Raw genomic sequence first — 27,724 nt, 5'->3', positions numbered from 1 at the left:
TATTATATTATATTATTATATTATATTTATTTTAATTAAAATTATAGTATATAAAAATAAACAAATTAATATATATATATATATATTATTCTCACTTGAATATTATATATATATATATATATATATATAAGCAATTATCATTACATATATGAAATAAATAATAAAAACAAATATATTTATAATTTTTAGATATATTTAAAATCTTTTTTAGTGAAAAATAAATTTATTGACTAAAAACCATTTCAAAAATATTGTAATATTATATATAAATTATAAATATAAATATTTATAATTATTGTTTGAAATAGTTATATTAGAAATCATTTTAGAAAAATATGATATAAATATTTCAAAAATATTAGTTAAACTATATATTAACTTTGAGTAACAAATTCTAAATTATTTATTAACTAACTAATGAAAAACAAATCAACAAACCAATTTTTAGGATCAAACTTTATAGAAAAAATAAAATTTGCTTTCTATAACAAAATATAGAGAAAAGTAACACATAACTAAACTGATAGAAATTAATTATACATATATATATATAATAAAATATATTTTAAAATGTAAAAACCTATATCATATATATATATATATATATATATATAAAATTAAAAATATTATAAATGTCCAACCCTACTACATAATTGAATTGTATAAAATGATATAAACAAATATAACCTATCTCATGTCAAACTCTATGTAACTGAAATAAAATCTAAATAACTTATTCCATGTTAAATAATCTAAATAACTTATTCCATGTTAAATTTAATATAACTGATAAACACGAATATACTATGCAACTGAGTTGGGTTTCCCGCAATTTTAAACACCTGAAATTTATATAACTGGAGTTACGTTTTGGGTAATTCTAAACACGTAACAAGTATAAATTATAACTAACGTTATATTTTGACATAACTTTAAACACGTGACAAGTGTAAATTTCTAATTTCAGAGATTGTATAGTTTTATGATAAAACAAAATAACTTATCTCATATTAGTTTTTACTTAACTGAATTATCAGAAGCCAAACCTGAAATAGAACAACTTATCGAATATCTGTTGTTACGTCATCTATGAAATTAGAACAATTCATCAAATATCTAGTGTTACTTCAGCTATGACTCTATGAAAAACCAAACATTCAGGGTTAGTTAACTAATTACAAGAAACCAAACATGGGCTGTCACTTGTATTACGTGAAACCAAACGAAACCTAAAAGGAGTAGAATCATGGCACGTGCTGAAGAGTCAGCCTCATGCATCAACACGACAGACTAGAGTAGATTAGTAGTAGTAGTAATTTTAAACACGTTGGGTTGGAGCTTGTAGATTTTGAATAGAAAGGGGGGTAAAACCGTAAAAGTAAAAACACAAGGCAGGTAAATAAAGACACGTGAGGGGTTGGGGGATGGAATGGCGGTACAGAATTAGAAATTCAAAATTTTAAAGAGGCGGAAACCCTCGCATTTATCCCTCCCAAACTCATTCTCCCTTCACCCCGCCAACCTCAACAACCCCTAATCTCTCTCTCTTTTAAACCCACCCCCACCCCCATCTCTCTCTCTCTCTCTCTCTCTCTCTCTCTCTCGCTCTCTCTCAGATCTGTAGAGAGAAATGGCGCTGCTTTCATCCAATTCCAAAGATTCATCTTCTTGCGTTCCTTCTGGATCCAGAGACTCCAACTATTGCCGCAAACAGAAATCTCTTGGCCTTTTATGCTCCAAGTACTCCTCTCTCCCTCTCCCTCTCCCTCTCCCTCTCCCTCTCTCTCTCTCTCTATATATATCTGTGTGTGTGTTTAGTTTCTTTATGCATCTATATAATTTCATCTTTCCGATATATTTTATCTTTTTTCCAGTTTCTTGAGCTTGTATGATCGAGACGGCATCGACACAATTGGACTTGACGATGCTGCTGCGCGTCTAGGTCTTTCCTCCCATCACTTTCCTTTTATTTCATTTCTCGAATTCTTGAATATATATAATATTCAAAATAAAGTTTTGATTTTTCTTATAATTCGCTATGTTTTGTATGTTGGATTGTCTTCATTTTATTAAATTCTTGTAAACATGTGAATTATATGAATTCAAGTGTTGGTGTATAATTGGTGATGTTTTCAGGTGTGGAGAGGCGGCGGATCTATGATATCGTTAATGTTCTTGAAAGTATTGGTGTAAGATCTGTCATTCCTCGACTTTTCTTCAATTTAATGCGTCTAAGTTTAGGGTGTTTGTCTTGAATTTCTTTACTTTTGTGCAGCTTCTCACGAAGAAGGCCAAGAATCGTTATTCTTGGAAGGGGTTTGGAGTCATTCCTAAAACGCTGCAGCTGCTTAAGGTGTTTACTTTATCCAATTACTGTTTTATAGGAGACTTGATTATCGGAATGACCTATTTAGTTAGAAGTTCATTTGTATTTGCAATTGGCTGATTGTTTTTCCTGTTAATTTACCAGCAAGAAGGGCTCAAGGAGAGCTATACCTCGTTTGAAGATCCTCTTCCCTTTAAGGTGTGTGGCTTGTTCATTTCTTGGAACTTCGGAGGACTCCTCCTTTATCTGTATTACATATTACTGTCAATTTCATTTTTGTGATTCCAGCTATGAGTTGTAGCATTGTTAATGGTAGTTGTAATTATATTATAGGTTTTGGATGATGAAGTAGATGAAAAGTTTCAAAGTTCCAACAATTCAAGTCAGACTGATAAATCAAATGCAAGTTCGGTCCCCAAAATTCCAGGATTAGGGGCATCTAAGTCTGGTATGGTTTTGCAGTTTTCTCCTTGTTCTTATCACAATCATACCTAAGCAACTTTGTGTTGATAAATTCACATGACAAATACACATAATGTCAATACGAAGTTAATTATCATAGTTTTTGGTGATATGTAAGTGTTGTTGTGAGACCTTGGCCTATGTTTAAGTTTTAATCTTTGCAGAGCGGAAGGAGAAATCTTTGGGGTTGCTGACACAGAATTTTGTCAAGCTCTTCCTGTGTTCAGAAGTATGCTGGTTTTTTTAATATTTATTTTAGCTTTTTTCTTTGTGAATAAGCATGTCTGATGAGCTCCATAATTTTCTTTGTTATTTTTTTTAAAAAAATTTTAGGTGGAGATGATCTCCCTTGATGAAGCTGCAAAGATATTGCTTGGAGATGCTCATGATATGTCAATGATGAGAAGTAATGATTTTTTCCTTGTTTTCCCCTTAAATATAATGAGTTGTTACTGAGAACTATTTAACTAACGTTCTTTTCTTAAGACAATTCTACAGCTAAGGTTAGACGACTTTATGATATAGCAAATGTATTGTCTTCAATGAACTTTATTGAGAAGGTAAAATTTTAGTTTACTTTTATCTGGAAGATGTTCAGAACTACATTTTTGTTTGAATCCTAACTTAATAAATGATGCAGACTCATCACCCAGAGACAAGGAAACCTGCCTTCAGATGGCTGGGAATGAAGGGAAAATCTCAAATGGCATCAACTAATGCTCTAATTCTTGAGAGCAAGAAACGGACATTTGGAACTGAGCTGACAAACACCAGTCTCAAAAGATGCAGGGGGGCGCCATCACTTAATACAGCTGCAGATCAGGCAACTATAACACCATCACAGATACGCGCTGAATGCATGACTGCCAAAAAGGCTGTTGATGTGAGTGACTCGGAAAAGGGATCACTACAGAATGTCCAAAACTATCATTATGGTCCCTTTGCTCCTATAAATGTGCTCAAAACCCAACCTTCAAGCAATGATGAGAGAAAGCAGCCCCGTGATTGGGAAAGTCTTGCCAAAGCTCACACTCCTCAGTATCATAACCAAGGTATTGCTTCATTCTCTAAGGAAAATGAATCAATTCAATATCTTAGAATTATTGTTGACTCTTGAGGTGATTCACACAAATATTGGCATGCCACATGTAGTTATAACTTGGCTGAAATCTGTTTTTTATTTACTGATAGTAGACTATTACCTTGTGATGTTTCTTTCAGCATTGAGAGATCTATTTTGTCATTATATGGAGGCTTGGGGTTCTTGGTGTTCTGAAGTAGCTGGAAAGAATCCAATACAACTGCAGTCCTAATCATTGTATGTGCTGCTAGAAATTCAGATTCATATTAGTCAGAACTAGAACATAGGCACCTACAGTTTGCATTCAAGATGACGAAGAAGAGATGGGAAGATGTTGAATGCATATGCTATTGCTCTATGTATCAGCTTCTAATGGCCATCCTCTGGATACTTTGAATTGTAATCTGTTACATCATTCATTTGCTTCCATGTCATTAGACACCCTGGATGTTCTGCTTTCTTTTTAGTTCTAAAAACAAGGTACTCCTGATTTTAGGGAATTATACATGGTTAAAGCTCAAGCAGTTGGGCTTTACATCAATAATAATTGAATGTCTCTATTATGTCTTTTGCATGTATCGTAAATTTTCCCCTACGAAGTCCTTAAAATAGGCTGTCATGTTGTAGTCCTTGTGTTGCTAATGCCTAAACCTGCCATGAACCATAGATAAACAAAAGAACATAGTTTGTTCCAACCTTTGCAAGGGCATCCAAGGTGTCATTCCCCTTGGGCGGAAATGTTCAAGCCTTAGACTATGAGGCAACACATAAGTTTTGAATTATTCAGTACATAACTGGTTCTGAGTGCAGAAGCTCTGGTCTTCTACTCGCACAATACTTATAATCCATCACTCCACTGTCCAGTGTCCAGTCTTAGGCTTACTTAAAGGCTAGTGATTCTCTTAAAAATTACTCTATTTGTTTGAACTGTATATTGCGTTCCATTTGGCTCTGTGACGCTCAAAACTGTATCCTTGTGGATTTCAAGCTGAAAAGTACCTGACTACCTGTGTTATAAATGAAATCTGTGCTATACGTGAATGGTTTTTTGTTTATTGCCCATTTAAATTTGATTGCTTAAATTTTGTCTTTTACTCTCGGTTTGGTGAAAAAAAACTTATTACAAGACACCCCAACCTATGAGATTTTGTCTCGGAACCTATTGAATAGCTCTATAGCCAACATAGGTATGTAAATCAGACTTATTGACCGATAAAACCAAGTAGGTAGGAACTTCTTGTGATATGCATAGTTTGGGACTCAATCCCATTTGGTGAAATCTTTTCATTGTCTCTTTAAATCGGATGAGTGCCCGGGAGAGGTTTGAATCCGTGACCCTTTGGATCAACGCAAGGTCCCGTTTTCACAGGATAACTCTCACACTAATTTTACTCTCCGGACTTGTCATACTAATTTTGGCGCACTTTTCTTATATCGTTCGCATATAATCTTCGCTTCTAGATTTTTAATGATTTTAATAATACTATCTCATGCAACCAAAGGGAGCACCAGATGTCTAGATCTATGACTGAAAATTCCCAAAAGTTGAAAATTGTGCTGCCTGAATTTCTGCACAAGGTAAAGCAGATTGTCTTACTAGCCAATTAATTATTCGATTTTGGCTTAAGTGACAAGGTACCGCTATAGTTGGGAAGTGCAGTATTGTGAGATCCAAGTAAAGTTTCTGGTGGAAAAGAAACTATGGCGCGTTTATAACTTTTAGTTAGCCACAAATACTCTAACTGTTGGAAATTTGTCATTTTGAGCACCAATTTGAGTGAGGCTCGGCTACGTGCTCGTGGCGGGTTATGCTTGGATTATGTTCTCCTCCGAGAGAGCTTTCCAACGCATGTTTATTCACTCAAAACGACTAAGGAATGGATGAGTTGTGATGATCCAAAGTTGCTTCCTTGGTAGTGGAAAAATGGAAAAGAGAACTAGTATCCCACATAGAAAAGAATATAGGCCTTTAATGGGTTTATATAGTAGAACACTCTTGTAGTGTTTAACTTGTGTTAGTGTGTTATGCTCCACCACCTACGTGCGCGCAGGGGGTGCAAATTGTGGGATTTCGAGGGGAGTTTCGTGGCTTCGCAAGCCTCGGGCTTTTCCGCGTGTGCGACCTGCGGACACGAATGCAGCAAAATTTGGGCCCGAAGAATTACGGACTAGTTTTGCTGAATTTAATTTTTCCACTGGGCTTGGGCTCAATTAAATTGACAGAAATTAATTCCGATTTGATTTCGGATTAATTGTTTGGTTTTAAATTAATTCGATTTGATTTCGGATTTAATTTATAACCGCGTAAATTAATTAAACCGTTTTAATTAATTGTGAAGCGTAGCGCACAAGCCTTGCATCGCCTATATATATTCATTATAGCTTAGGGTTTTAGACATACGAAAACCCACAGCCGCTCGCATACAAACCCTAGCCGCGTCGGTGATAGTTCTCAGTCTTGTTCTTGTTCGTCGAAGGTGCTTACTGCATCGTTCAATCCGTTTTATCCTGGGAGGCGATCGTTCATCACACACGGTGAGGGCGAAATACGCTTTAAGGAGACAGTTACGCACTGGACTCGGATTTCCGTTCATATATCCTTCATTCTGTTTTGTCTCCTTACGCCTACTGTTTTGTCACACACACACAAACGCACGTATTGTTTTGTTGGTTTTTGCACAGATTGTCTAACACTAACTTACCCTCTTCTTCACTTTTGTTTCCTCTGAATTTGAAACCAAGATTAGAACTGAAAGGAACAATATGACTGAAACTAAGATCAACTTGTGTAGGGGTTTCTAACAGAGTTATCAGAATCTCTTTGTCAGAAATGCTAAAAACTAAAAAAACGTCCGGGAAACAAAAGGCGATCATGTAATGATATGCTAAGGGAAGATGTGATGCGAGGACGTATAATGTATTCACCTATATTGTTTTTCACCAGAGGATTATAATAGAACTGAGCTTGGAATGAAGAAGAAGCATTTTATTAACCAAAAAATGTGGTAATACAGTAGGGTAAACCCCAGAACATGTTGCAACAATATATATGCTGTGTTTGATAGTACATAAGAACAGTGTACTAGATTTTTACAAATAAATAAACGAATGAAGGCCGGGTAGATACAATGGAATTTCCCAGTTACAATATTATTTCTTCTTGAACACTAACGTTAAGGGTTTTGTTTGGAAGAACAACGCTATTGACCACGACGACTTCATCCTCAACATTTACGGCTTCACCTGGATTAATATATATTTTCTCAGATGTTGAGGCTCTCATTCGAAAAATAAAATGTATGTCAGAAGAATTAATATGAGAAGGCATCAAGAAGGTACCAAGTATTGTAATTCCAAGCTTCGCTTTATAATCTCCTCCTCCCTGAAACCAAAATTTGCAAGATATTTAAGTAAGCTTTTCATATCATATTTGGAATCCAATTAGTCGTGTTATGTAAGCTCCGTTTTTGTGATGATTTGAACCTAGTAGTGCTTTCAAAACTCAATAAGAGTGTAAATGCGGAATGCTATATGTGCAGAGGCAGATGGATATGAATTTAGATCTCTCCAAGTTTGCGTTAGTATAAGACTATAAGCTAACCAAGTCTGTAAATTTTAAACACCCATATTATATCGTCAAAAGTAACAATAACTGTTATGGTACTACATATATACCTGGACACGAGACCACCTCCCTACAGCAGATTTCCACCCAACAATTGCATGAATAACAACTGCATTTTCCTACAGAACACAGCTTAAATTTTTGTAACTCTGTGCCAATTCTAAAAATGCGACGCATGTAATTTTGTCACACACCTTAATCTCCACATCATCCAGAATGATACAACTTACAAGCCTGGCACCAGCTCCTATCCGTGCATTGGCAGAAACTGAGACATTGGGACCAATCTGTAATGATTTGTAAAATAGTTAATATTTCCGTAAAATATGCAAAAAACACAAATCAGGATAACAAAAGCACAATAATGTTGTGACCAATCTGCTTCAAGTTTGTGATACACAAAATCAGGATAACTAAAATATCTTCTTAAAGCTGCATTAGGTTCTTAAGACTAGTGACCAGACACACATCATACAAATGACAAAGTAGAAACAGTCGTGGGAAATTATGGTAGAAACTACAAACTAGAAAGAAAGGCAAGATGTCTGTAAAAATTAATGTACTACGCTCCACATGTCCATCTAAAGGGTGCACAACACATTTGAATTATCCTACAGCATTCAACTGATTATAAAGAACTATCTTGTCTCCTCTTTATCATCGATATGAGTTTCTATATGCCCTCTCAGGATGCAATTTAGCAACCAAAGCAAGAGTAGATGCAAGTCTCAGGGCCAAGGAAAGTATATTATAAAGCTGGCACATACTTTCTAATTCTATGCTCAAGTAACAACATATAAGAAAGAATAAACTGGCAAGCACTTCATATGATGATTTAAGATTGTAACAAGCAAGTATGGTGCAAGTTTAATGCTAGTCAGAAACAAAGTGGAAAAGAACAACCTTAGCACTTGGATGAATTTTTGCTGATGGATGCACATAAACATCACCAACAATGGTGGCACTTTTTGTACCATCTCCACTTGCCAAAAGATGGGGTGAGTTATGTCGGAATTGGTTTAGATACAAGGCTGAGCATTTCAACGACATACTGCAATTTATCAACCGGAACATTACATTATTGCGCATGGTATCTTTTTTTAGACCAATGGAAATTTAGCTTACCTGGGAGTTTTGATCTGTTCCCAAAAGTCCAATGTTTCATAAGTATACAACTGTTTTTTCCCTGCTAGAGGTTCTAGAATATCTTGATCTAATCTGAAAAAATCTGCTGGAAGGCTCCTGTAAATTCACTTATGTCAGAAAAGTAATTTAGATATTTCCCCCGATTGCCATAGGAAGCTACAAACCTACATCAATATGTAAGAGGATTAAAGCTAATACTTGCAATATTAGTTGTCCTGAATTACGGACTAGTCACTTGTTTAATTCTGTTTTGATAGCAAAAGGTACTGTTTATTGCGCCTTAATGTATGTATACGTCTACATGTATATGTTTTTATAGAGGTTAACCATAATGGGAATTGATCATTAAGTTCCATGACAAGCAAAGCCACTGCATCAGCATGGATCTGAGGTTTCAGGTTTGGACAAATCCAACTAGGCCTTTATAATAGTTCAGCTTAGTTGGGGAATCTCTGAGAGAGAAACTGTAACAGTTTTTTTCGTTTTCTTTACTGGACCAACTTCCTGACAATATATTAGATTGGAGACTAGACCAAGCATCAAGCTTCGTCAGTATGAAAGGAGCACGAGAGCCCGTGCTACCAAGTACTAAGCAATAAGCATCACATTATGCTTTTAATAAAATGTCCAGGCAAGGCCAACTGACCAACAGTATGTTAATAAATTCCATCTAATCTGCATCAAACTTATGCTACTAGTCTCTCCAATGCCATTGAACTTCAAGGCAGTATACGCCTGTTTTTTGAGATGTTATAATTACTACTTGAAAAGATGTAGCAGTAAAAAATAATAGCACATTCAGTAAGAAATAATAGCACATCACAGTTTCACGGCATAAATATGAAAAGCTACAGAAATTCAGCTGCAAACATACTTTATACAGAAAAAAACTACCATGTAGCCTGTAGGCAAAGAAAAAAAACTGAATAAAAACTCTTTTATCTTCTGGGATAACTCATAATTAAACTAGCAAGCGCCTACTCACAGCATAAAATTTTATTATTAATGGTACCAAATGATGCACAAATATATATTTGTGAAATAATATAGTTATAAAAGGTATTAAATTTCATTGTATATACAAGCAAGGGAGAACTTAGCACTGAACATGGAGTAGAAATTATGACCTTGTTGCTGACTGCAGAGCTTCAAAGCTGGACAAACGTCTGAGATTAGCTGCAAATGGTGAAACTTTAGATCGCATCATAAGGAATGGCAATAAAGTGCAACTACATTTTCTCACCCAAATATCAGAAACACCCCAGTCCCCTTGTCTATTTATTTAGCAAACTCAATGTTTCCTGACAGGTAATTAACACCTACATATGGAATTTGGAACCAGAATATCATTCCTCAAAGTACTTTCCTCGACCCAAGCATCGGTTTGCATACATATCCTCTCTTCACAATTTAATTGCAAATAATGATTTCGAAGGCAGAAAGATTGTTCATTTTAATAATCCCATGCCACAGTATCACTAAAGGAACACTGAAATGAGGAAAACTTTATCTTCACACGGTTCAAGTTACGGGAATAACTTTCCCACTTCAAGCTGAATGTTGTATATACAAATACAACATTCAGCCAGGTGATGCACATATAATTCAAAAGTAATCTTAGACTATAGAATTCAAACTTTTTCATTATACATCATCCACGTGATCTGTTAATATTAAGGTCCAATAATCTGACGATCATCAATTGCTTTCTGTTAGAACTACATATATACAATACAATAATGTTTAGAATGTGAGACGGTCGTAGCCTTTTAGTAATCAAGTCCTAATGACTGACCTCTTTCTTTTCTTTGTGAAGAAACATTTTGAATGGCAGTGAATATATCTGGTGTAAATACATAAACACCACAATTTATTCGATCACTCACCTGCAAATCATCAGAAACTAGAATATAAATAAAACTTTATTATTCAACAGATCATTGAGCTGATATTGGATGCAAGCGAATATCTGTTAGTCTATATACATACAAATGTTTCTGGCTTCTCCGTATAATGCAACAATTCATTAGTTGTAGAGTCAGCCACCAACTCTCCGAACTCATTGGCTGTCTCCGGGGAAACCTATGCACAAAAGATGACAGGGTCACCTAAACATAGGAGCAAAAATTAAGGCAGAAAATAGTTGCTAGAAACCTAAAACAAATCTGATTCTGACATTTTCCACAAAAGCTTTCTGACCTTGATTACTAGGATTGTTCCAATCCCACCGTATCTTTTATGGGCCTCTGAAGAAAAGTCAAAGGAAACTGGTGAACTTTTAATATTCAAGACGAAACTGATATCATCTACCAACTTCAAAGAAAATTACAAGTATGAATAAAGCATTTATCACTGGATTAGAATGGCAAGCACGATAAAAAAATATGAGCAAATTTAAAAGAAGACAGGTTACCAAGCATCTCTGGGAGTGGAAAACTGCAACAAACATCGCAATTCAGCAGGAAAATGTGTGACTGCAACAAGAAAACTTAAATCAGTCAACTGAAATTTGCAAAAAGTGTATATAACAATACAATTTTTTTCTTCGATTTCTACTCATTACAAGATCAGAAGAGATATAGCTTTAAGACTTTACCGGGTCGTCTTCCATAAGTAGATCTCTGAATTTATAAAGTCCGCCAGCTGAACCATGTGGCTTGTCCTCCTTCAAGTATCTAAGGACAAACTCCAGACATTAACATTCAATCATCATTTTCTTTCTTTGCTAAATCATCATGTAATACTTAGAACCTACAAAGGAAATTGAATAGCCAATGAAGTTACCTAACAGGCACTTTCAGCTCATTCGAGATTGAGGAGACATACAAGGCAAATTCCCGTTCTTCATAAAAACCAACAAGATAGATCTGTGCAAGGTTTGGAATCTACGACGTGGACAAGTAAAATGCACATAAGAGCTTAAATAGTAAATCTATCCTCCCTCCCTCAACAAGTATCAAGTAATGAAAAAAACCCAAAATTATGAATTAGACCAATGTTCTGGCATACTAAAACAGTAGCATCATACATACCCTTTTACAAGCAGAAATTGGATGATGAACCATTGGCTGCCCTGCCAATGGAAAGAGTGGCTTCGCAAGATTCAGCGACAATGGCCGAAATCTAGTCCCTACACAAACATGGTAATCAACATCTTAATACAAAATTCACCAAAGGGCATACCTCAGAAGCACAAACAAGAATCAAACCACAACAATACAACAATTCCCATCCAAAAAGACCAAATTCTAATCAAAACCCACCATCCAAATCCCACAACAAAAAAGAAACAACATGAGATTACAAAACAAACAAAAGAATCAAACAAAGAAAACAAGAAATACCTTTAGTTGGGCCACCCACCATGATCACAGCCACAACCCTCTCATCTGAGCTCACCATAATAATCCTCACAAAAACCCAGATCTCTCAACAAATCACACTAAAACACAAAACAAATATATGGGTGTGTGTCAATTCCCCTGAATTTCAAGAATAAGCTACAAAACTCTACAAGTAAAGCTTAGGCCTTGGAGTGTGTATGTAAAAAAGTGGACGATGATGAATAAGATTAAAAAAAAGAGATCTAAAGAAGAAACAAACAGTAAGAATGAGGGATTAGAAATAATTGGTACGGGTAAAGAGTGGGGGTGTTGAGACAGCAATGTAGCATGTGCATGTATGTATCACGTTGCTGTTTAATTTATCCATTTCTCTGTATTTAATTTTTTGTCGGTAACTGTAAGAAATACATCTACAGAGGAGTAGTAGATAGATACATACATTATACATACGTAATGCATAATGCTTGGTTAGGAAATCTGGATATGTACTAAACCGAACAACCAAGAAGCTTCCGTAGCTGTTTCATTTCGCAGTGTTTACTTGGTTTATGGGGCCGTTTGGTCAAACTTAAAAGGAGTGACTTGTTGCTTAAACTAAAGAAGCGGAGCGGAAGTGAGAAGTAGATAAGTTAATAAAGTGTTTGGAAAAGAAGCAGAAGCTGTGAGACAGAAGTTAGGATTCTCAGCTTCTTAAAAATGCTTCTACTTCTTTACACAAACGGGTCAAGAAAAGTAGAAGCCAGAAAGTAGAAGCTACTTCTCATTAACAAACAGGCCCTATATCTTGCTTCCTCCGAGCTTTATTTCCTCTGAGATATTTTTATTGATAAGAATTTCCTCTGAGATTTATTTCAGAACGAATGTTACAACAATAATAATAGCTATGTCAAAAATACATGGCCACTTATTATATATTGTGTACTCTTGGTGGTCAGCTCAACCTATTGCATGTAGGGAAAAGGTGGTAGGGAATAGATAAATCAAATCATAATTGACAAAATGAAAGAGTAGCATATAGTTTATAAAATTGTTTTAACAAACCATAATTTATATAAATAATATTCTCTAAGTTCTATAACAATAATTATTTTGATTTTTTATACGTAATTGGAGTGGAGGTGTAAAAAAATCATATTTCTACTCATTATTTTTCAAACCTTTTAAAAAAATATATGTATTTGCATGATAGTAGCAGATTTAGGGTTTTTTTATTCATAATCACGTTTTCAATCTTATTTTCAAAAATACTATCTTCTCCAATCTTATTTTCAAAAATACTACAATCTTTAAAATATTTTCAAAAATACTACATTCTCTAAAATATTTTCAAAAATACTGTGGTTGCATATGCAACCATATATGCAATTACAAATCCTGATTTCAAGTTTCAGTTTTCAAATGTCATTTTCGACCTCATTTTTGGAATCAGGATTTGTAGTTGCATATATGGTTGCATATGAGGTTGTATTTAGTTGATTCTATTATAATCTAATGGCCCCGTCCCGCCAGGGGCACCCATACATCAGTTGCAACTTACAGTTTTCTTTTGCATATGAGGTTGCATGCAACCTCATATGCAACTAAATGCAACTGAAAACTGTAAGTTGTATATATATATATATATATATATATATATATATATATATATATATATATATATATATATATATATATATATATAGATTTTAAATATGAGGTCGAAAATGACATTTGAAAACTAGAACTTGAAATCAAGAATTCATTTGCATATATGGTTGCATATGAGGTTGTATTCAGTTGATTCTATTGTAATCTAATGGCCCCGTCAGGGGTACCCATACATTAGTTGCAACTTACAGTTTTCCATTGCATATGAGGTTGCATGCAAGCTCATATGCAACTAAATGCAACTGAAAACTGTAAGTTGCAACTGATGTATGGGTTGCCCTGGCGGGGCCATTAGATTGCAATAAAATCAACTGAATGCAACCTCATATGCAACTAAATGCAACCTCATATGTAACTAAATGCAACTGAAAATTGTAAGTTACAACGGAATTGTAGTGCATATATGGTTGCATATGCAACCACCGTATTTTTGGAAAATATTTTTAAGAAGATGCTTAGTATTTTTCAAAATATTTTAGAGAATGTAGTACTTTTGAAAATAAGATTGGAGAAGGTAGTATTTTTGAAAATAAGATTGAAAAAACAGTATACAAGATAATTCCCCGCAGATTTAATACAATAAATAGGTAATACTTGAAATATATAATTTAACTAATTTTTCTTAATATTAATATGTGTTAATATTTTAAGGGATACTATTAAAATGAGATGGATGAAGTATTTTTTTTTCAGTTGTCCACTTTTGATTTTTTAATTGACAAGTTGACCAAAATTCTGAACTTTATATATGTTACATAATTCAAAAATCTATTTTTATTATAAAGTATATACAATTTATTTTAAATACTTTTTTCAATTTTTTAAATATTAAAATTAATTATTCTTAATCTTTGACTAAAAAATTTTCAATTTGATCGATGAAAATAAAAATTGGACAACTTAAAAAAAGGATAACCTTAGATTCATGCATAGATGATTCTGATTTCGATATCTTAAATTTTCTTTTGAGAGGTCTAGAGTCTGGACGCAGAGCACCATTGGCCAGGGCACCTCTTGCAAATGATTCCAATCGTGTCTAAATGCTAGTTTGTATCCTAGAATACGTGCAAGTACTCACACTATCCATCTACAGATTAATAAACATGATAAAATTTCAAAGTTTTGGATTCGGATAATGAAAGGTATCTAATAGTTTTTAGCAAGTAAAATGAATATTATGACCTTTCATTAGAATATTCCTCTGATTCCCATTGAAATGGGGAAGTGTCATAGTACCAGGATATATCTAAGATTATCTAAAATGAAGCACTTCTATTCAACGCATGGGAAAGAGCATGGCCTCTGCAGTGGTCCACTACCCATAACAACTGACCCATAAAAATCTAAATTTGATACTCCTAGTGAATTTATTTACCTCGCTTCTTATCTAGTTCGGCACAACCATATACCGTAAAGAATAGTTGTACTGAGAATTATCAACCCAAAGAACTAATCAGAAATGATGTTTATTATTGATGACATAACCGTATTATCCTGAATAATTCAACTAGTTTAAGATAATACACAACAAAATTAAAAGTTGAACTAATGATAGCTCTCCACATCTTCCATGCAAGGACTGTCACTAACAACTGAACAATTGGTGATCAGTGATGTACCACGGTTTATCCTTCCCCTGTGGAAATTTCAGAGCTTTGATGGTGATGGTGACTGATACCATCCCCATGGTTCATCAGATATATACTGTGTGACCTGTTTCACGCTCAGGTAGTTATCAAGTCCCCTGCAGGCAAGGAGATTTGAATATTTAGATTAAAACCAATGATCTATGGGCGGATACGCCTTCCCAGCTGACCATGCTAATTAACCAATAGAGAGAAGGACCCATCCCTTGTACATCAAATGCAAAAGCTTATGCTTAAATTCAATGTCCAGAAAAACAATGACATTTTGAGATCACACACGGAGTTGCAAGAACATGCAATATGTCTAATGCAATAAACCAAGACCATGCCATAGGTCTAAACTTATAACAAGGCTAATGAGATTTATATGGTGCAAAACTAAGGGTGAACTATCTACTGGAACGAAGCAGACTCAATTAAACAGACTATATCTGCCTGAATATATGTGCAATATAACCTGTTCTTGATTCTCCTATAAAGCTTATAGAATTTACTTATTGTTGAAATAGAAAGGAGATCATTAAAGTAGTACTTATATCAAGCTGTTCACATTCATAAGAGCTATTTATATCAGAGTCAACAGAATATGTATAACAAGAAGAGCTTTACAAAAAAATCACAGATCTCTATGCAACGGGCCAAGACTGTGTCAGGGGTCCAAACTTATAACAAGGCTAGAGTTATATGGGGCAGCAAGGAAACAAGTGTGTGAATGATCAATTGAAACAGAAGACAGACTCTTGCAGTCACAGACTCCTATATAACCGTCTGTTTCCTTAATAGTAATGCATTGGAACATTTTTTTTTTTTTTATAAGTTTTATGCATTGTAACTCGATTCTTCCGTAAAGGTAATAAAATTACTGATTGCTGAAATAGAATAGAGATTGTTTGACACAAGTATTGATGTCAAGTTGTTAAGGTTTAGTAGTGCTACTCATATTATAGTCGACAGAACATATATAAAAAGAACATTGGATCATTTAAAAGGAAATTTCCGGTTGAACATATTCTACAAGTTTAGGAAGATTTAGTAATAGAATGGTAGAAATTTTATATTACCATTCTCCCAATTCACGTCCAAAACCACTACGTTTTTTCCCACCCCAGGGAGCTTGACAGAAGCAAGGCTGGGAACAGTTAACCCAGACAATTCCACATTGTAGAGCCTGCAGAACGGCAAGATGACATTTAGCATTAAGCGAGATTAGTGATAATCACTATTTTTTTTTTTGTTTTTTGCTATGCACACAAACGGATCTTGAAGCTAGAATTTAGGGGTTGTTCATAAAATTAAGAGTCCTTCCAAGTAGACGAAGCTAACCTTTGTTACACGCTCACATCTTTCTAGATCATTGGAGATTACAGCACCTCCCAAGCCATAACTACAAATTTTTAGTAAAATGATCAGTCAGCTTCAAGTGAGAAGACTCTCGAGTAATAAACATGTCACAATATCTACACTAATAAGTTTACAATGAGAGAGAGAGAGAGAGATCACCGAGTATCATTTGCTAGTTCAATAGCCTCGTCTTCACTCTTAAACGTTTTTACACAGAGAACAGGTCCAAAGACTTCTTCTCTCCATATTTGCATGGAGGTGGTTACATCACTTATAATTGTTGGCTCAATAAAGTAACCTTTTTCCAAGTGCTGCCATTATTCAGCAAATCAATTGTACTGTCACAACTCACATTAAATCGAATAATGGAACAGTAAAGACTCTCACGGGTACATACCTTAGGCCGTTCCCCACCAGACAATATAGTTGCTCCTTCTTTCTTAGCTGTTGATATAAACTGCATCACCTTTTCATACTGATATGCAGGATGGACCAGAAAAGAAAGGTCAATCATATAATTTGCACAATGAAAAAAGTAGAATTAGACAGAGCAGCTGAGTATGATCTCTGCTAAAGGCAATCATACGTTTGATAAGTTTCTTTATTGTACTTGATTTCTGGCACCATTGCCATTTCTCTTGATTATACTGTGCTACAAATTATTTTACTACGACAAAACTGTCAATTAAAAGAAGTATCCGAGAAGTTGTGATTAAATTTGCAGTCTAGGATGAAATAAATAGAAAGACTTTTTATATGCAATCATGGTAGAGTAATCTGATAGGCGTCTTAAAAATCAAAAACTGATTTGCTGATCTCTACATATGAAGTACAGATACGAGACTCTTCTAACTACAGCATATCATTATAAATGAAATTCATAGCTCTAATCTAGTCATAAATTCATATCTCAAACTCCCATTGACATGGATACATACATCATAGTGCTCGGAGGCCAGAGCCCCATTCAATCGTGAGCACAAGCCGCAAGTCATGATTATTATAATCTTCTGCTTACATTTGTTGATTTATCTCTATAGTCTATCTCAATGCAAGACATGCTTTTAAGTGTATGATACCACCCAGCCCACTGCCGGGTGAAGAGATAAGCAGATGCTGCTGAAAACACAGCAATGTACTTAAAGGCAAAGTCAAGTGTCTAACCATGGCAATGAGAAGACCTACAAGAGCCTGTTCAGTTCAAATTATCTGAAGATACTCACAGGGGAGGGAGGGAAGGGTGCACATGTATGTTTCCACCCCCAAATTTTTTCAACCCTTTTTTACTGAGTACATTTGGCAACAAACATAAAGAAGTGTGCACACTTATATATGTAGTTCTTGCATATTTTAGGTAGATGAAACCAGATTTCACCTGTCCACCACTAACAACAGGCCCAAGCCTACATCCTTCCTCTAAGGGGTCCGAAATCTTAATATTTTTAGTCCACTTCACAAGCCTGTCTAGAAATTTTTCAGCAATGTTTTCCTGCAAAATAATAATTGATTGTGAACATTAACTATCATTAAATGATAATAAAGATATTCAACTAAGACATAACAGGCATACATATATCGTATAGTTTTCCCTTCCTTACAATATTAAATAAAAGAAATTACTGTTTTTTTAACTTGACAAGCCAACTTGCTCTTGAATGGACAACATTGTTAAAAATATCAAACACTTGCGTGTCTATATACATGAACAAAGGCTTCCTTTCATTTATAACCATTTTGTTCGACCACTTTTCAAAAACAACCAGTTTTTTTTACGAGCTTTCAAAACTAACCAGTCTAATTCATATGAAAAATGGCGACCCAAACCAAAACAAAATCCCAGTAAGGGGCGCCCTTTCAAAGGGCGACCCATGATGCCCATATGGGGCGCCCTTCCAAAGGGCGACCCCTACGTGGGTTATTTTTTAAAAAAAAAATTCAAAAATCGGAAAATTCTTATATATTATTTATATTATTATATTTTATAATATTATATTATATAATGATATAATACAAAAAAAATCATATAATGATATTGTTTTACACGGGCGACCCTGGCCTATTTTTTTTATAAAAAAAATCATTAATCGGAAAATTCTTATACATTATTTGTGATATAAAATATTATATTTTATATTATGTAATGATATAATATAATATTATAGATTGTAATATTTAAGCTCATATAGATTGTACTTAAAAGGTAATTAATTATATATATAAACTGAAAGGAAGTTACATATGATTAAAATGAGAACAAGACATAAGTTCTGAATCCTGAGTGATGTCCACAATATAGTCGGAACCATATCCTTCATCTTCATCATCATCTTCATCGTCCTCAGCGTCAGCATCATCGTCTCCACCATCATCAGCAACACCACCTTCCTCTTCATCTTCAACATCATCATCGGCCCACGGGGTAGGCATTTGTACTCGACGGCACTGATAAGTTACATTGTCCACATCTCCCCACTCCGCCCAAAATCTGGCTTCCTGACGTCCCTCGAGTTCAGCCTGCAGTGCGGCGCACTCTTCATCGATTTTATCCGCATAATAACTCCAGCGAGAATCACCACACGGGATACCCATCTCACGATGGCGTTGACAATAGAGTTTGTAAACTTCAGGGAATTTTCTCTTCTGGATATCATCTTCCGCCTCCGTCATCACCCAATCTTTGCCCCTTCTAATTCTCTTATAAACATACCTGCAGATTTTACGGAATAGAATTTTCCACTTCTTCACGTCCTGTTGATGTTGAGCCTCGCGACGTCTCTCTTCTCTGATCTCCTCTCTCATTTTCTTGAAGTCAAAGTCAGTGCGCATCCGTCCCAACGGTGACCGAGTTTTCTTTTGTTGCACGACCGGTGGTGCCTTGCTTTTAGGAGCTGGTTCAGGTTGTTGGTTGCTTCGGTTGTTGCGCATCCCTCCCAACACAAGCTCCGGTTGTCTCCTATCTTGTTGCTGTTTGAGGCGTTTTTCGTAGCCGGGGGTCATTGGTGCTTTCCCCTTATCCATTGGTGCCTTGCCCTTATCCATTTTCAGCTTAAGTGATGAGTGAATTTTGTGTTTGTTTGGTTGCTTGTATGTGTATCAACCATAATGAAGACCTATTTATAGGCGAATGGATTATTGTTTAGCTGAATATATTTTCGGATTTGAGTGTCAATTTTGGAATTGACAAGTCCTTTGAATGAGCTGAATCTTTTCTTTCAATGCATGCTATGGTTTGGCAGTGTGTAGTCTAATCTATAGAGTGGCAGTATGAAAACGTGGGTCTAATCTTTACTGTTGATCATGTGAACTTATTCTATAAAGTGAGAAACTTTGTAGAGTTTAATCTTTACAGTGAGGCACTTAACTTCTAATGCAGTCTTTCCTTTTGCAGAACCTTTACTTTATGACCTACTGTACATCATGTGACCCTCTGCATTATCAGATACTATTGTTGATCATGTGAATATCAGCATTATGAGATACAACTGTTGATCATGTGAATATGAGCATTATGAGATACAACTGTTGATCATGTGAATATGAGCATTATTTCGTTGCAATGTTATGTTTTGCCTATAAATAGGTTCACATACAATATTGACAATGCACACACAACCATAGAACTCGCACAAGAAATAGTTCATCATAAATCATGAGTTACACACCAGGTGATCACTAAAAGCTGAAGCATTTGTTGTTCCTAATGCAGAAAACCATCATCACTTGAAAAAACCTCATTGGCAATCTATCAGAACAACAAAACCACCAAAACCAAAACCACTACAAAAAATCCAAAACAAAGATGGACGGATACGTAAACGTTAATTTTTTCTAGGGAGGTGAAATCATGAAACAAGATAACGATGTTCTCTACACCTTAGATCCGAAAGAAATGATGTATGTGAAATTGAGCAGCTCACTTGAAGAACTGCGAGATATGGTGTTCGGGTTGATGCATATAAGTAGGCATCATTGGGATGTCAAGCTTAGTGTGAAATATCCTTGAATCAGGGTTAGTAACCTCGTTTCGGGGTTCTTTGTCAAGTCTGTTAAATCGGACGACGATGTTCGTAGGATGTTAAGTATCCCCGAGAGATTGACGTATCATTGTTTATCGAGGCTGAGAGTATTGCTCAACCGAGCCAACACTCTGGAGGCAATTATGGGGGGAACTATGGACAAACCGGACAAAACGCTGCAGCTGGACAAATTTCAAATTATGTTCAAAGCTACGGTGGGAGTTTTGGAGGCGATTATGGGGGGAACTATGGACAAAGCCAGGGCATGTCAGGGTGGTCTAGCGGCTACAACTACGGGACAATTGAGGAATTTGGTGGTGGCTCTAGTAATACGGGTCGTTTTGTTGTTGAAGAGGTTGTGGACGAGGACGATGGTGATGGTAGACAACCATCACCGCCTCGTGAAACCCCGAAAAGAGGTGCAGCTATAGCTCTTGCACTGGAGAACGAGGAGGATGATGAAGAGTATGGCTCGGAAAGAGCCATAAGCACCAGTGACGATTCAGAGTGGAATCTGTCACAGGAGGAAGTTGCGGAAAGTGAAGATTTCTCGGAGGCTGATTCGGATGAAGAAAGAGAGGGAAACATACACTTGCAAACACAGGCATTGTCTATTCATGAACCTAGAGCTGCATGGTTTGGATCCCAGGATTACGACCCTGTGATTGTGTCCAGCAAGGACGCAGTTATGTCACTCGGGTTTGATCCCGCCAACGATGAGTTGACCGAAGGAGCTCTATTTGCTACCAAGGAAGTGCTCATAGCTGCTGTAAAACATGAACACATAAGGACAGATCGAAATTTCACCGTGGAGAAAAGCACCACGCAGGTCTACAAAGCAAAGTGTGTGGTTTCAAACTGCAAGTGGAAGCTAAGGGCCGCGAAGAAGAAGTCCCACGGCCTATTTCAAATAACTAAATGTCCAAAGAATCACACATGCCTACTGGATAGACCCACGCAGGACCACCGCAAAATTTCGGCAAAAATGATTGGCTATGTGGTTGCTCCCTACGTAAGTCCTACAACCTTGGATATCATTATATGTCTAAATATTATCGTTTATTATTCATCGTTAATGTTAATATATTTTGTTTGAACAGGTCTCCCAGACCCCTCAATTGAAGGTAAGCAACATCATCACAATGGTCAATGATGAGTACCACCATTTGGTTAGTTACTTGAAAGCATGGAGGGGGAAGATGGCCGCCATGGAGAGCGTTTATGGTAGCTGGAAGACAACCTACAACGAGCTCCCTCGGTTCCTTAATGTCATGGCCAGTACAAATGTCGAAAGTATAATAGTGGTTGAGGTTGTTCCACATCATAAAGAGAGGGGTACATTGACATCTGTTCGTGCATTTTGGTGCCTAAAAGCAATGATTGATGGTTGGCAGTATGCACGGCCAGTTATTTCCATTGATGATACATTTCTTAAGGGAAAGTATAATGGGAAATTGCTCGTAGCGGTGGGAGTCGACTCTAATAACCACCAATATCCCTTCGCCCTTGTTGATGAGGAAACAACTGAAAATTGGTCTTGGTTTCCACGTCTTTTACGTAGACATGTATGCCGAGATAGGCTGGGGGTTTGTATTATATCTGACCATGCCACGGGGATCCTTGCTGCAATGAATGACGAACGGAGTGGTTTTACCCCGCCGATGGTGGTTTTGTTGTTCTGATAGATTGCCAATGAGGTTTTTTCAAGTGATGATGGTTTTCTGCATTAGCAACAACAAATGCTTCAGCTTTTAGTGATCACCTGGTGTGTAACTCATGATTTATGATGAACTATTTCTTGTGCGAGTTCTATGGTTGTGTGTGCATTGTTAATATTGTATGTGAACCTATTTATAGGCACAGCATAACATTGCAAAGAAATAATGCTCATATTCACATGATCAACAGTTGTATCTCATAATGCTCATATTCACATGATCAACAGTTGTATCTCATAATGCTGATATTCACATGATCAACAGTAGTATCTGATAATGCAGAGGGTCACATGATGTACAGTAGGTCATAAAATAAAGGTTCTGCAAAAGGAAAGACTGCATTAGAAGTAAAGTGCCTCACTGTAAAGATTAGACTCTACAAAGTTTCTCACTTTATAGAATGGGTTCACATGATCAACAGTAAAGATTAGACCCACGTTTTCATACTGCCACTCTATAGATTAGACTACACACTGCCAAACCATAGCATGCATTGAAAGAAAAGATTCAGCTCATTTAAAGGACTTGTCAATTCCAAAATTGACACTCACATCCGAAAATATATTCAGCTAAACAATAATCCATTCGCCTATAAATAGGTCTTCATTATGGTTGATACACATACAAGCAACCAAACAAACACAAAATTCACTCATCACTTAAGCTGAAAATGGATAAGGGCAAGGCACCAATGGATAAGGGGAAAGCACCAATGACCCCCGGCTACGAAAAACGCCTCAAACAGCAACAAGATAGGAGACAACCGGAGCTTGTGTTGGGAGGGATGCGCAACAACCGAAGCAACCAACAACCTGAACCAGCTCCTAAAAGCAAGGCACCACCGGTCGTGCAACAAAAGAAAACTCGGCCACCGTTGGGACGGATGCACACTGACTTTGACTTCAACAAAATGAGAGAGGAGATCAGAGAAGAGAGACGTCGCGAGGCTCAACATCAACAGGACGTGAAGAAGTGGAACATTCTATTCCGTAAAATCTGCAGGTATGTTTATAAGAGAATTAGAAGGGGCAAAGATTGGGTGATGACGGAGGCTGAAGATGATATCCAGAAGAGAAAATTCCCTGAAGTTTACAAACTCTATTGTCAACGCCATCGTGAGATGGGTATCCCATGTGGTGATTCTCGCTGGAGTTATTATGCGGATAAAATCGATGAAGAGTGCGCCGCACTGCAGGCTGAACTCGAGGGACGTCAGGAAGCCAGATTTTGGGCGGAGTGGGGAGATGTGGACAATGTAACTTATCAGTGCCGTCGAGTACAAATGCCTACCCCGTGGGCCGATGATGATGTTGAAGATGAAGAGGAAGGTGGTGTTGCTGATGATGGTGGAGACGATGATGCTGACGCTGAGGACGATGAAGATGATGATGAAGGATATGGTTCCGACTATATTGTGGACATCACTCAGGATTGAGAACTTATCTCATGTTCTCATTTTAATCATATGTAACTTCCTTTCAGTTTATATATATAATTAATTACCTTTTAAGTACAATCTATATGAGCTTAAATATTTAAATATTACAATCTATAATATTATATTATATCATTACATAATATAATATTATAAAATATAATATCACAAATAATGTATAAGAATTATCCGATTAATGATTTTTTTTTAAAAAAAAAATAGGCCAGGCTCGCCCGTGTAAAACAATATCATTATATGATTTTTTTATATTATATCATTATATAATATAATATTATAAAATATAATAATATAAATAATATATAAGAATTTTCCGATTTTTGAATTTTTATTTTAAAAATAACCCACGTAGGGGTCGCCCTTTGGAAGGGCGCCCATATGGGCATCATGGGTCGCCCTTTGAAAGGGCGCCCCTTACTGGGATTTTGTTTTGGTTTGGGTCGCCATTTTTCATATGAATTAGACTGGTTAGTTTTGAAAGCTCGAAAAAAAACTGGTTGTTTTTGAAAAGTGGTCGAACAAAGTGGTTATAAATGAAAGGGCAGCCCATGAACAAAGATATGCAAGTATATTCATAATATTCATAATGCATGTCAGATGTGTAATACACCAATTTGACCACTTTTAATAGATAAAATGATTTCGTTTACCTTTGAGTTCAATAAAATTCAATTAGGGCTCAGTACACAAAGATTTAAGGTCATATATTCAAATTGTGATAAGTTAATTATGCATACTTACATGCACCAACAGCCGCGAGGTTGCACTGCAAATCTGACCGTTGGTCCAAAAACAACCAAAAGCTGTCCACTCAGCAGCTGTTCATAAACAATAGTTAAAATTTTACCTCAAGTGGAAACTACAGTATTTACTCATTTTAGTTCAAAGCTATATCTTTAATAAGATCATAAGGAGATTCATCAATTATACCTTGATACCCTGACAAATTTATATTTTTGACAAAAAATAAAGAGTAAAAAAATAGCACAAAATTATAATTATAAACTTCAGAAGAGACGACCTTGATCTAAATCAACATCCTCAAATACAATTATTGGACTTTTGCCACCAAGCTCAAGTGTCACAGGCTGCGGTAAGAAAAACGGATATGTTTGAAAATGAAGACTCCTTTAATCGATTTAAGTCATTCCATAAAGACAATGATGTAATTCCATAACATACCTTCACTTGTTGCGCAGCTGCAGTCATGATCTTACTTCCTGTAGCAGTACTTCCGGTGAATGCAATCTGTGCATAAGTAAACAGTTCAAGTTATGAAAACTTTAAGCTCCAGAGTCCAGAAAATCATGGCAAATGAGCATATACAAGGGTATGTACTTGCACTGACAGAAGGAAAAGCCTGACCTTGTCGACATTAGGATGAGAGGCCAATGGAGCTCCAGCTTCTGAGCCTAAACCAGTAACAATGTTAAGAATGCCAGGAGGAAGCCCAACATCTTTACACACTTCCCCTAACTCCAGACACGTTCTGCAATGAATATACAACGATCAATGATTATGGACAACATACATATAGCTTCAGCTATGCAAAAAGCAAAAACAGAAAGAGTATATATTAGATATGTTAGATAAATCACTTACAAGGACGCCAATTCGGAGGGCTTAAGTATTGCAGCACAGCCAGCCGCCAAGGCAGGAGCTACCTTCCATGTAGCCATCAGCATAGGGTAATTCCTTGCAATATTAAGGATAAATACTCACATGTTATAATCAATTGCAGTTAATAATATTTGTTCAGAGTTCTTAAAACCAAAAATCAAAAAAACTTTATATTACTTCTTTAGAGCATTGACATGATAATGTGCAGACAACTTTCGTAATTTACTCAAGCTCAGGCCAGGCAAGATGGTTTAGAGTTTACATACCATCAATATGAACCAACTAGCCCTTGCCTATTGGGTTGCTTAACCATTATCCTCTAAATGATTTTGTAAAACAACCCAGATGATAAGGAGAGACTTGGGCCTGATATATGTAAGAAAAATGGGGACAGAGTTGCTGCTGCAGTAAACTTATATTATGCCATACTACTGTAGGCATTTTAAGCAGTGCGCCCGGAGATAGTGCAAGACAATGTTTTATATAATATTACTGATAAAATGGGGATTTCTATAAAACATAGTAATATTTTTTAAACACTGAACAAAGAGGCATTTGACATTTTTCAGTGACGAAAAAAATAATCCGCGGACTGAATATTATACATGTCTTTTGGCACTGCACCCTTTAGTTAAGATCTACCAATTCTCTTACAAAATTTACGCAACTTGAAAAGAGCGCGTTTGTTGATTTCTCAAGAAACATAGCGAAGTGCAATAAAATAGGAGAAATTAAATGACAGTTGGTACAACTATGAAATCACATACCATGGAGTAATCAAACCAACAACACCAATTGGCTCTTTTAGGGTATAACTCTTAAATGTTTCCATTGGGAGAGATATAGGGGACTTCTGTTTTCCATCCAAAGCTTCTGCAAGATCCGCGTTGTACTCGAAACATGAGGCAACATCATCCTGAATAACACAAACATTCAGAATAAGCGATTGAGCGTGTATGTGCACATATTTTAGTAAGTGACATATTGTACAGACTTACAATATCCCAAGCTGCTTCGTCAAGTGGTTTCCCACTATCTAAACACTCCAGTTTTGCAAGTTCCGTTTTCCTCTCTGTTATCTGCATGTAAATAGAACAAGTACTCAGAATGTGTAAAAGCGACAAGCCTAAGAAGTCTCATAAAGCAGCAGTGACAGGGGCAATCTTCTGAAGTACAGCTACTGGTGTCGATGTATGTTGTTCCGTGAACCCTGATATACTAATTGCGACCAAGTACCACAATAAAACACCGAAAGGGTAATATTCCTCATGTCGGGCACAATACATGAGTTCTTAAATAACCAAATCTAGTTTAGGCACTGTTATTTTATAAGTATGGGGTCATTAAAGAAGTATCAGCTGCTTCATAATGCACCTTAAGATAAGATCTCTGATAGAGCATATATTTATATATTATAAAAGCATTAGCTACACCCATATCAAATCAATGAAGTATGCTTTAAATGATGCTATTATCGGAAAGTACATACTTTGGCAGCAATAGCACGCAAATACTTGGCACGATGTGCCCCAGATGCAGAAGCCCAATCCTTGCCCCCATTCCTAGCAAGGGCATTTCGAGCAGCTTCGACAGCAATATCCACATCTTCAGCAGTAGCTGCCGGTATATCCCCTAAATCAAGTTATCCATCACCAGAACTTAACAAATCAATAACACAGTTATTAAAACTTATCAGATTCAAAAAACACCTAGAAATAACTAATCATAAGCTCCAACTAGGGTTTAACCTATGGCTTATCCTAAGATTTTAACTTCGATGAAAAGCAGTAATTGGAACAATCAATCAAGAAAAAATGTTTAATTAAGTGTATTAGAAGCTCAAAATTGTAAAACCTCAATTATAAGTGAGAATCGAGAGAGAGAGAGAGAGAGAGAGGGGGGAGGGAGAGAGAGGGAGAGAGAGAGAACCAATGATCTGCTCAGTCGCGGGATTGATGACAGAGATGCGATTATTTAGAACAGGAGCTCTCCAGTCCCCATCAATAAAGAGCTGTCGAACTGGTATTCTCATTGCTGCTGCCATGGATGACTACTTACAAGTCCTCCCTGCTCTTTATCTTCTGATCACCACACTGTATTATTATTATTTATTTTTTTTTACCAGAACCACACTGTATTATTAGTATTAATATACACCTTCTGTCCCAGTCAATTGTATAAGTTTCTTTTTCACTGTTCGACACGCTTTTTAAGGCATTTATAAAACATAGTTCTACAACTTATTTTTAAGATTTTCTTTTTTTGTATAAAAGTATAACATTTATACTTTTATACAGAA

At 36.0% G+C, this 27,724-nt stretch overlaps 3 protein-coding genes across 7 annotated transcripts; 1 reads left to right on the top strand and 2 right to left on the bottom strand.

Annotated features, from left to right (window-relative positions):
* The first annotated feature begins 1,502 nt into the window (after positions 1–1,502).
* Positions 1,503–4,432, top strand: LOC108222041 (E2F transcription factor-like E2FE). Of its 4 annotated transcripts, none has more exons than XM_064092862.1 (11): positions 1,503–1,740; positions 1,875–1,942; positions 2,137–2,189; positions 2,276–2,353; positions 2,471–2,524; positions 2,660–2,774; positions 2,950–3,017; positions 3,122–3,194; positions 3,287–3,348; positions 3,429–3,840; positions 4,010–4,242. In XM_064092862.1, exons 1-11 carry the CDS (start codon positions 1,631–1,633, stop codon positions 4,099–4,101), a joined length of 1,185 nt encoding a protein of 394 aa, XP_063948932.1. In that variant the 5' UTR covers positions 1,503–1,630; the 3' UTR covers positions 4,102–4,242. The 4 variants fall into 4 exon arrangements, with proteins under 4 accessions (XP_063948932.1, XP_063948931.1, XP_017251416.1 ...); XM_064092861.1 differs by having other exon boundaries at positions 3,275–3,348; XM_017395927.2 differs by having other exon boundaries at positions 1,504–1,740; positions 2,953–3,017; positions 4,010–4,432.
* Positions 4,433–6,834: 2,402 nt separating this feature from the next.
* Positions 6,835–12,323, bottom strand: LOC108224064 (uncharacterized). Of its 2 annotated transcripts, XM_064094127.1 has the most exons (16): positions 12,157–12,298; positions 11,985–12,120; positions 11,673–11,770; positions 11,425–11,525; positions 11,237–11,315; positions 11,054–11,114; positions 10,840–10,886; positions 10,630–10,722; positions 10,436–10,526; positions 9,768–9,816; positions 8,620–8,736; positions 8,398–8,545; positions 7,689–7,781; positions 7,545–7,613; positions 7,209–7,251; positions 6,835–7,112 (listed from the first exon to the last, which is right to left on the bottom strand). In XM_064094127.1, the coding sequence occupies exons 2-16, from the start codon at positions 12,040–12,042 to the stop codon at positions 7,012–7,014; spliced, it is 1,248 nt and encodes a 415-aa protein (XP_063950197.1). In that variant the 5' UTR covers positions 12,043–12,120; positions 12,157–12,298; the 3' UTR covers positions 6,835–7,011. The 2 variants fall into 2 exon arrangements, with proteins under 2 accessions (XP_063950197.1, XP_017254101.2); XM_017398612.2 differs by having other exon boundaries at positions 11,985–12,323.
* A 2,758-nt stretch (positions 12,324–15,081) lies between these two features.
* Positions 15,082–27,535, bottom strand: LOC108223075 (aminoaldehyde dehydrogenase 2, peroxisomal). Its single transcript, XM_017397138.2, has 15 exons — positions 27,355–27,535; positions 26,915–27,057; positions 26,424–26,504; positions 26,193–26,341; positions 25,408–25,500; positions 25,171–25,294; positions 24,988–25,053; positions 24,827–24,893; positions 24,547–24,623; positions 17,994–18,107; positions 17,016–17,093; positions 16,778–16,929; positions 16,601–16,661; positions 16,339–16,445; positions 15,082–15,375 (listed from the first exon to the last, which is right to left on the bottom strand). Exons 1-15 carry the CDS (start codon positions 27,467–27,469, stop codon positions 15,279–15,281), a joined length of 1,524 nt encoding a protein of 507 aa, XP_017252627.1. The 5' UTR covers positions 27,470–27,535; the 3' UTR covers positions 15,082–15,278.
* Positions 27,536–27,724: the final 189 nt, after the last annotated feature.

This window comes from Daucus carota, chromosome 5, assembly GCF_001625215.2.
Source record: "Daucus carota subsp. sativus chromosome 5, DH1 v3.0, whole genome shotgun sequence".
Classification (NCBI taxonomy): Eukaryota; Viridiplantae; Streptophyta; class Magnoliopsida; order Apiales; family Apiaceae; genus Daucus; species Daucus carota.
Note: the sequence above shows the minus strand (reverse complement) of the source record. Positions and strands in the feature narration are given on the sequence as shown.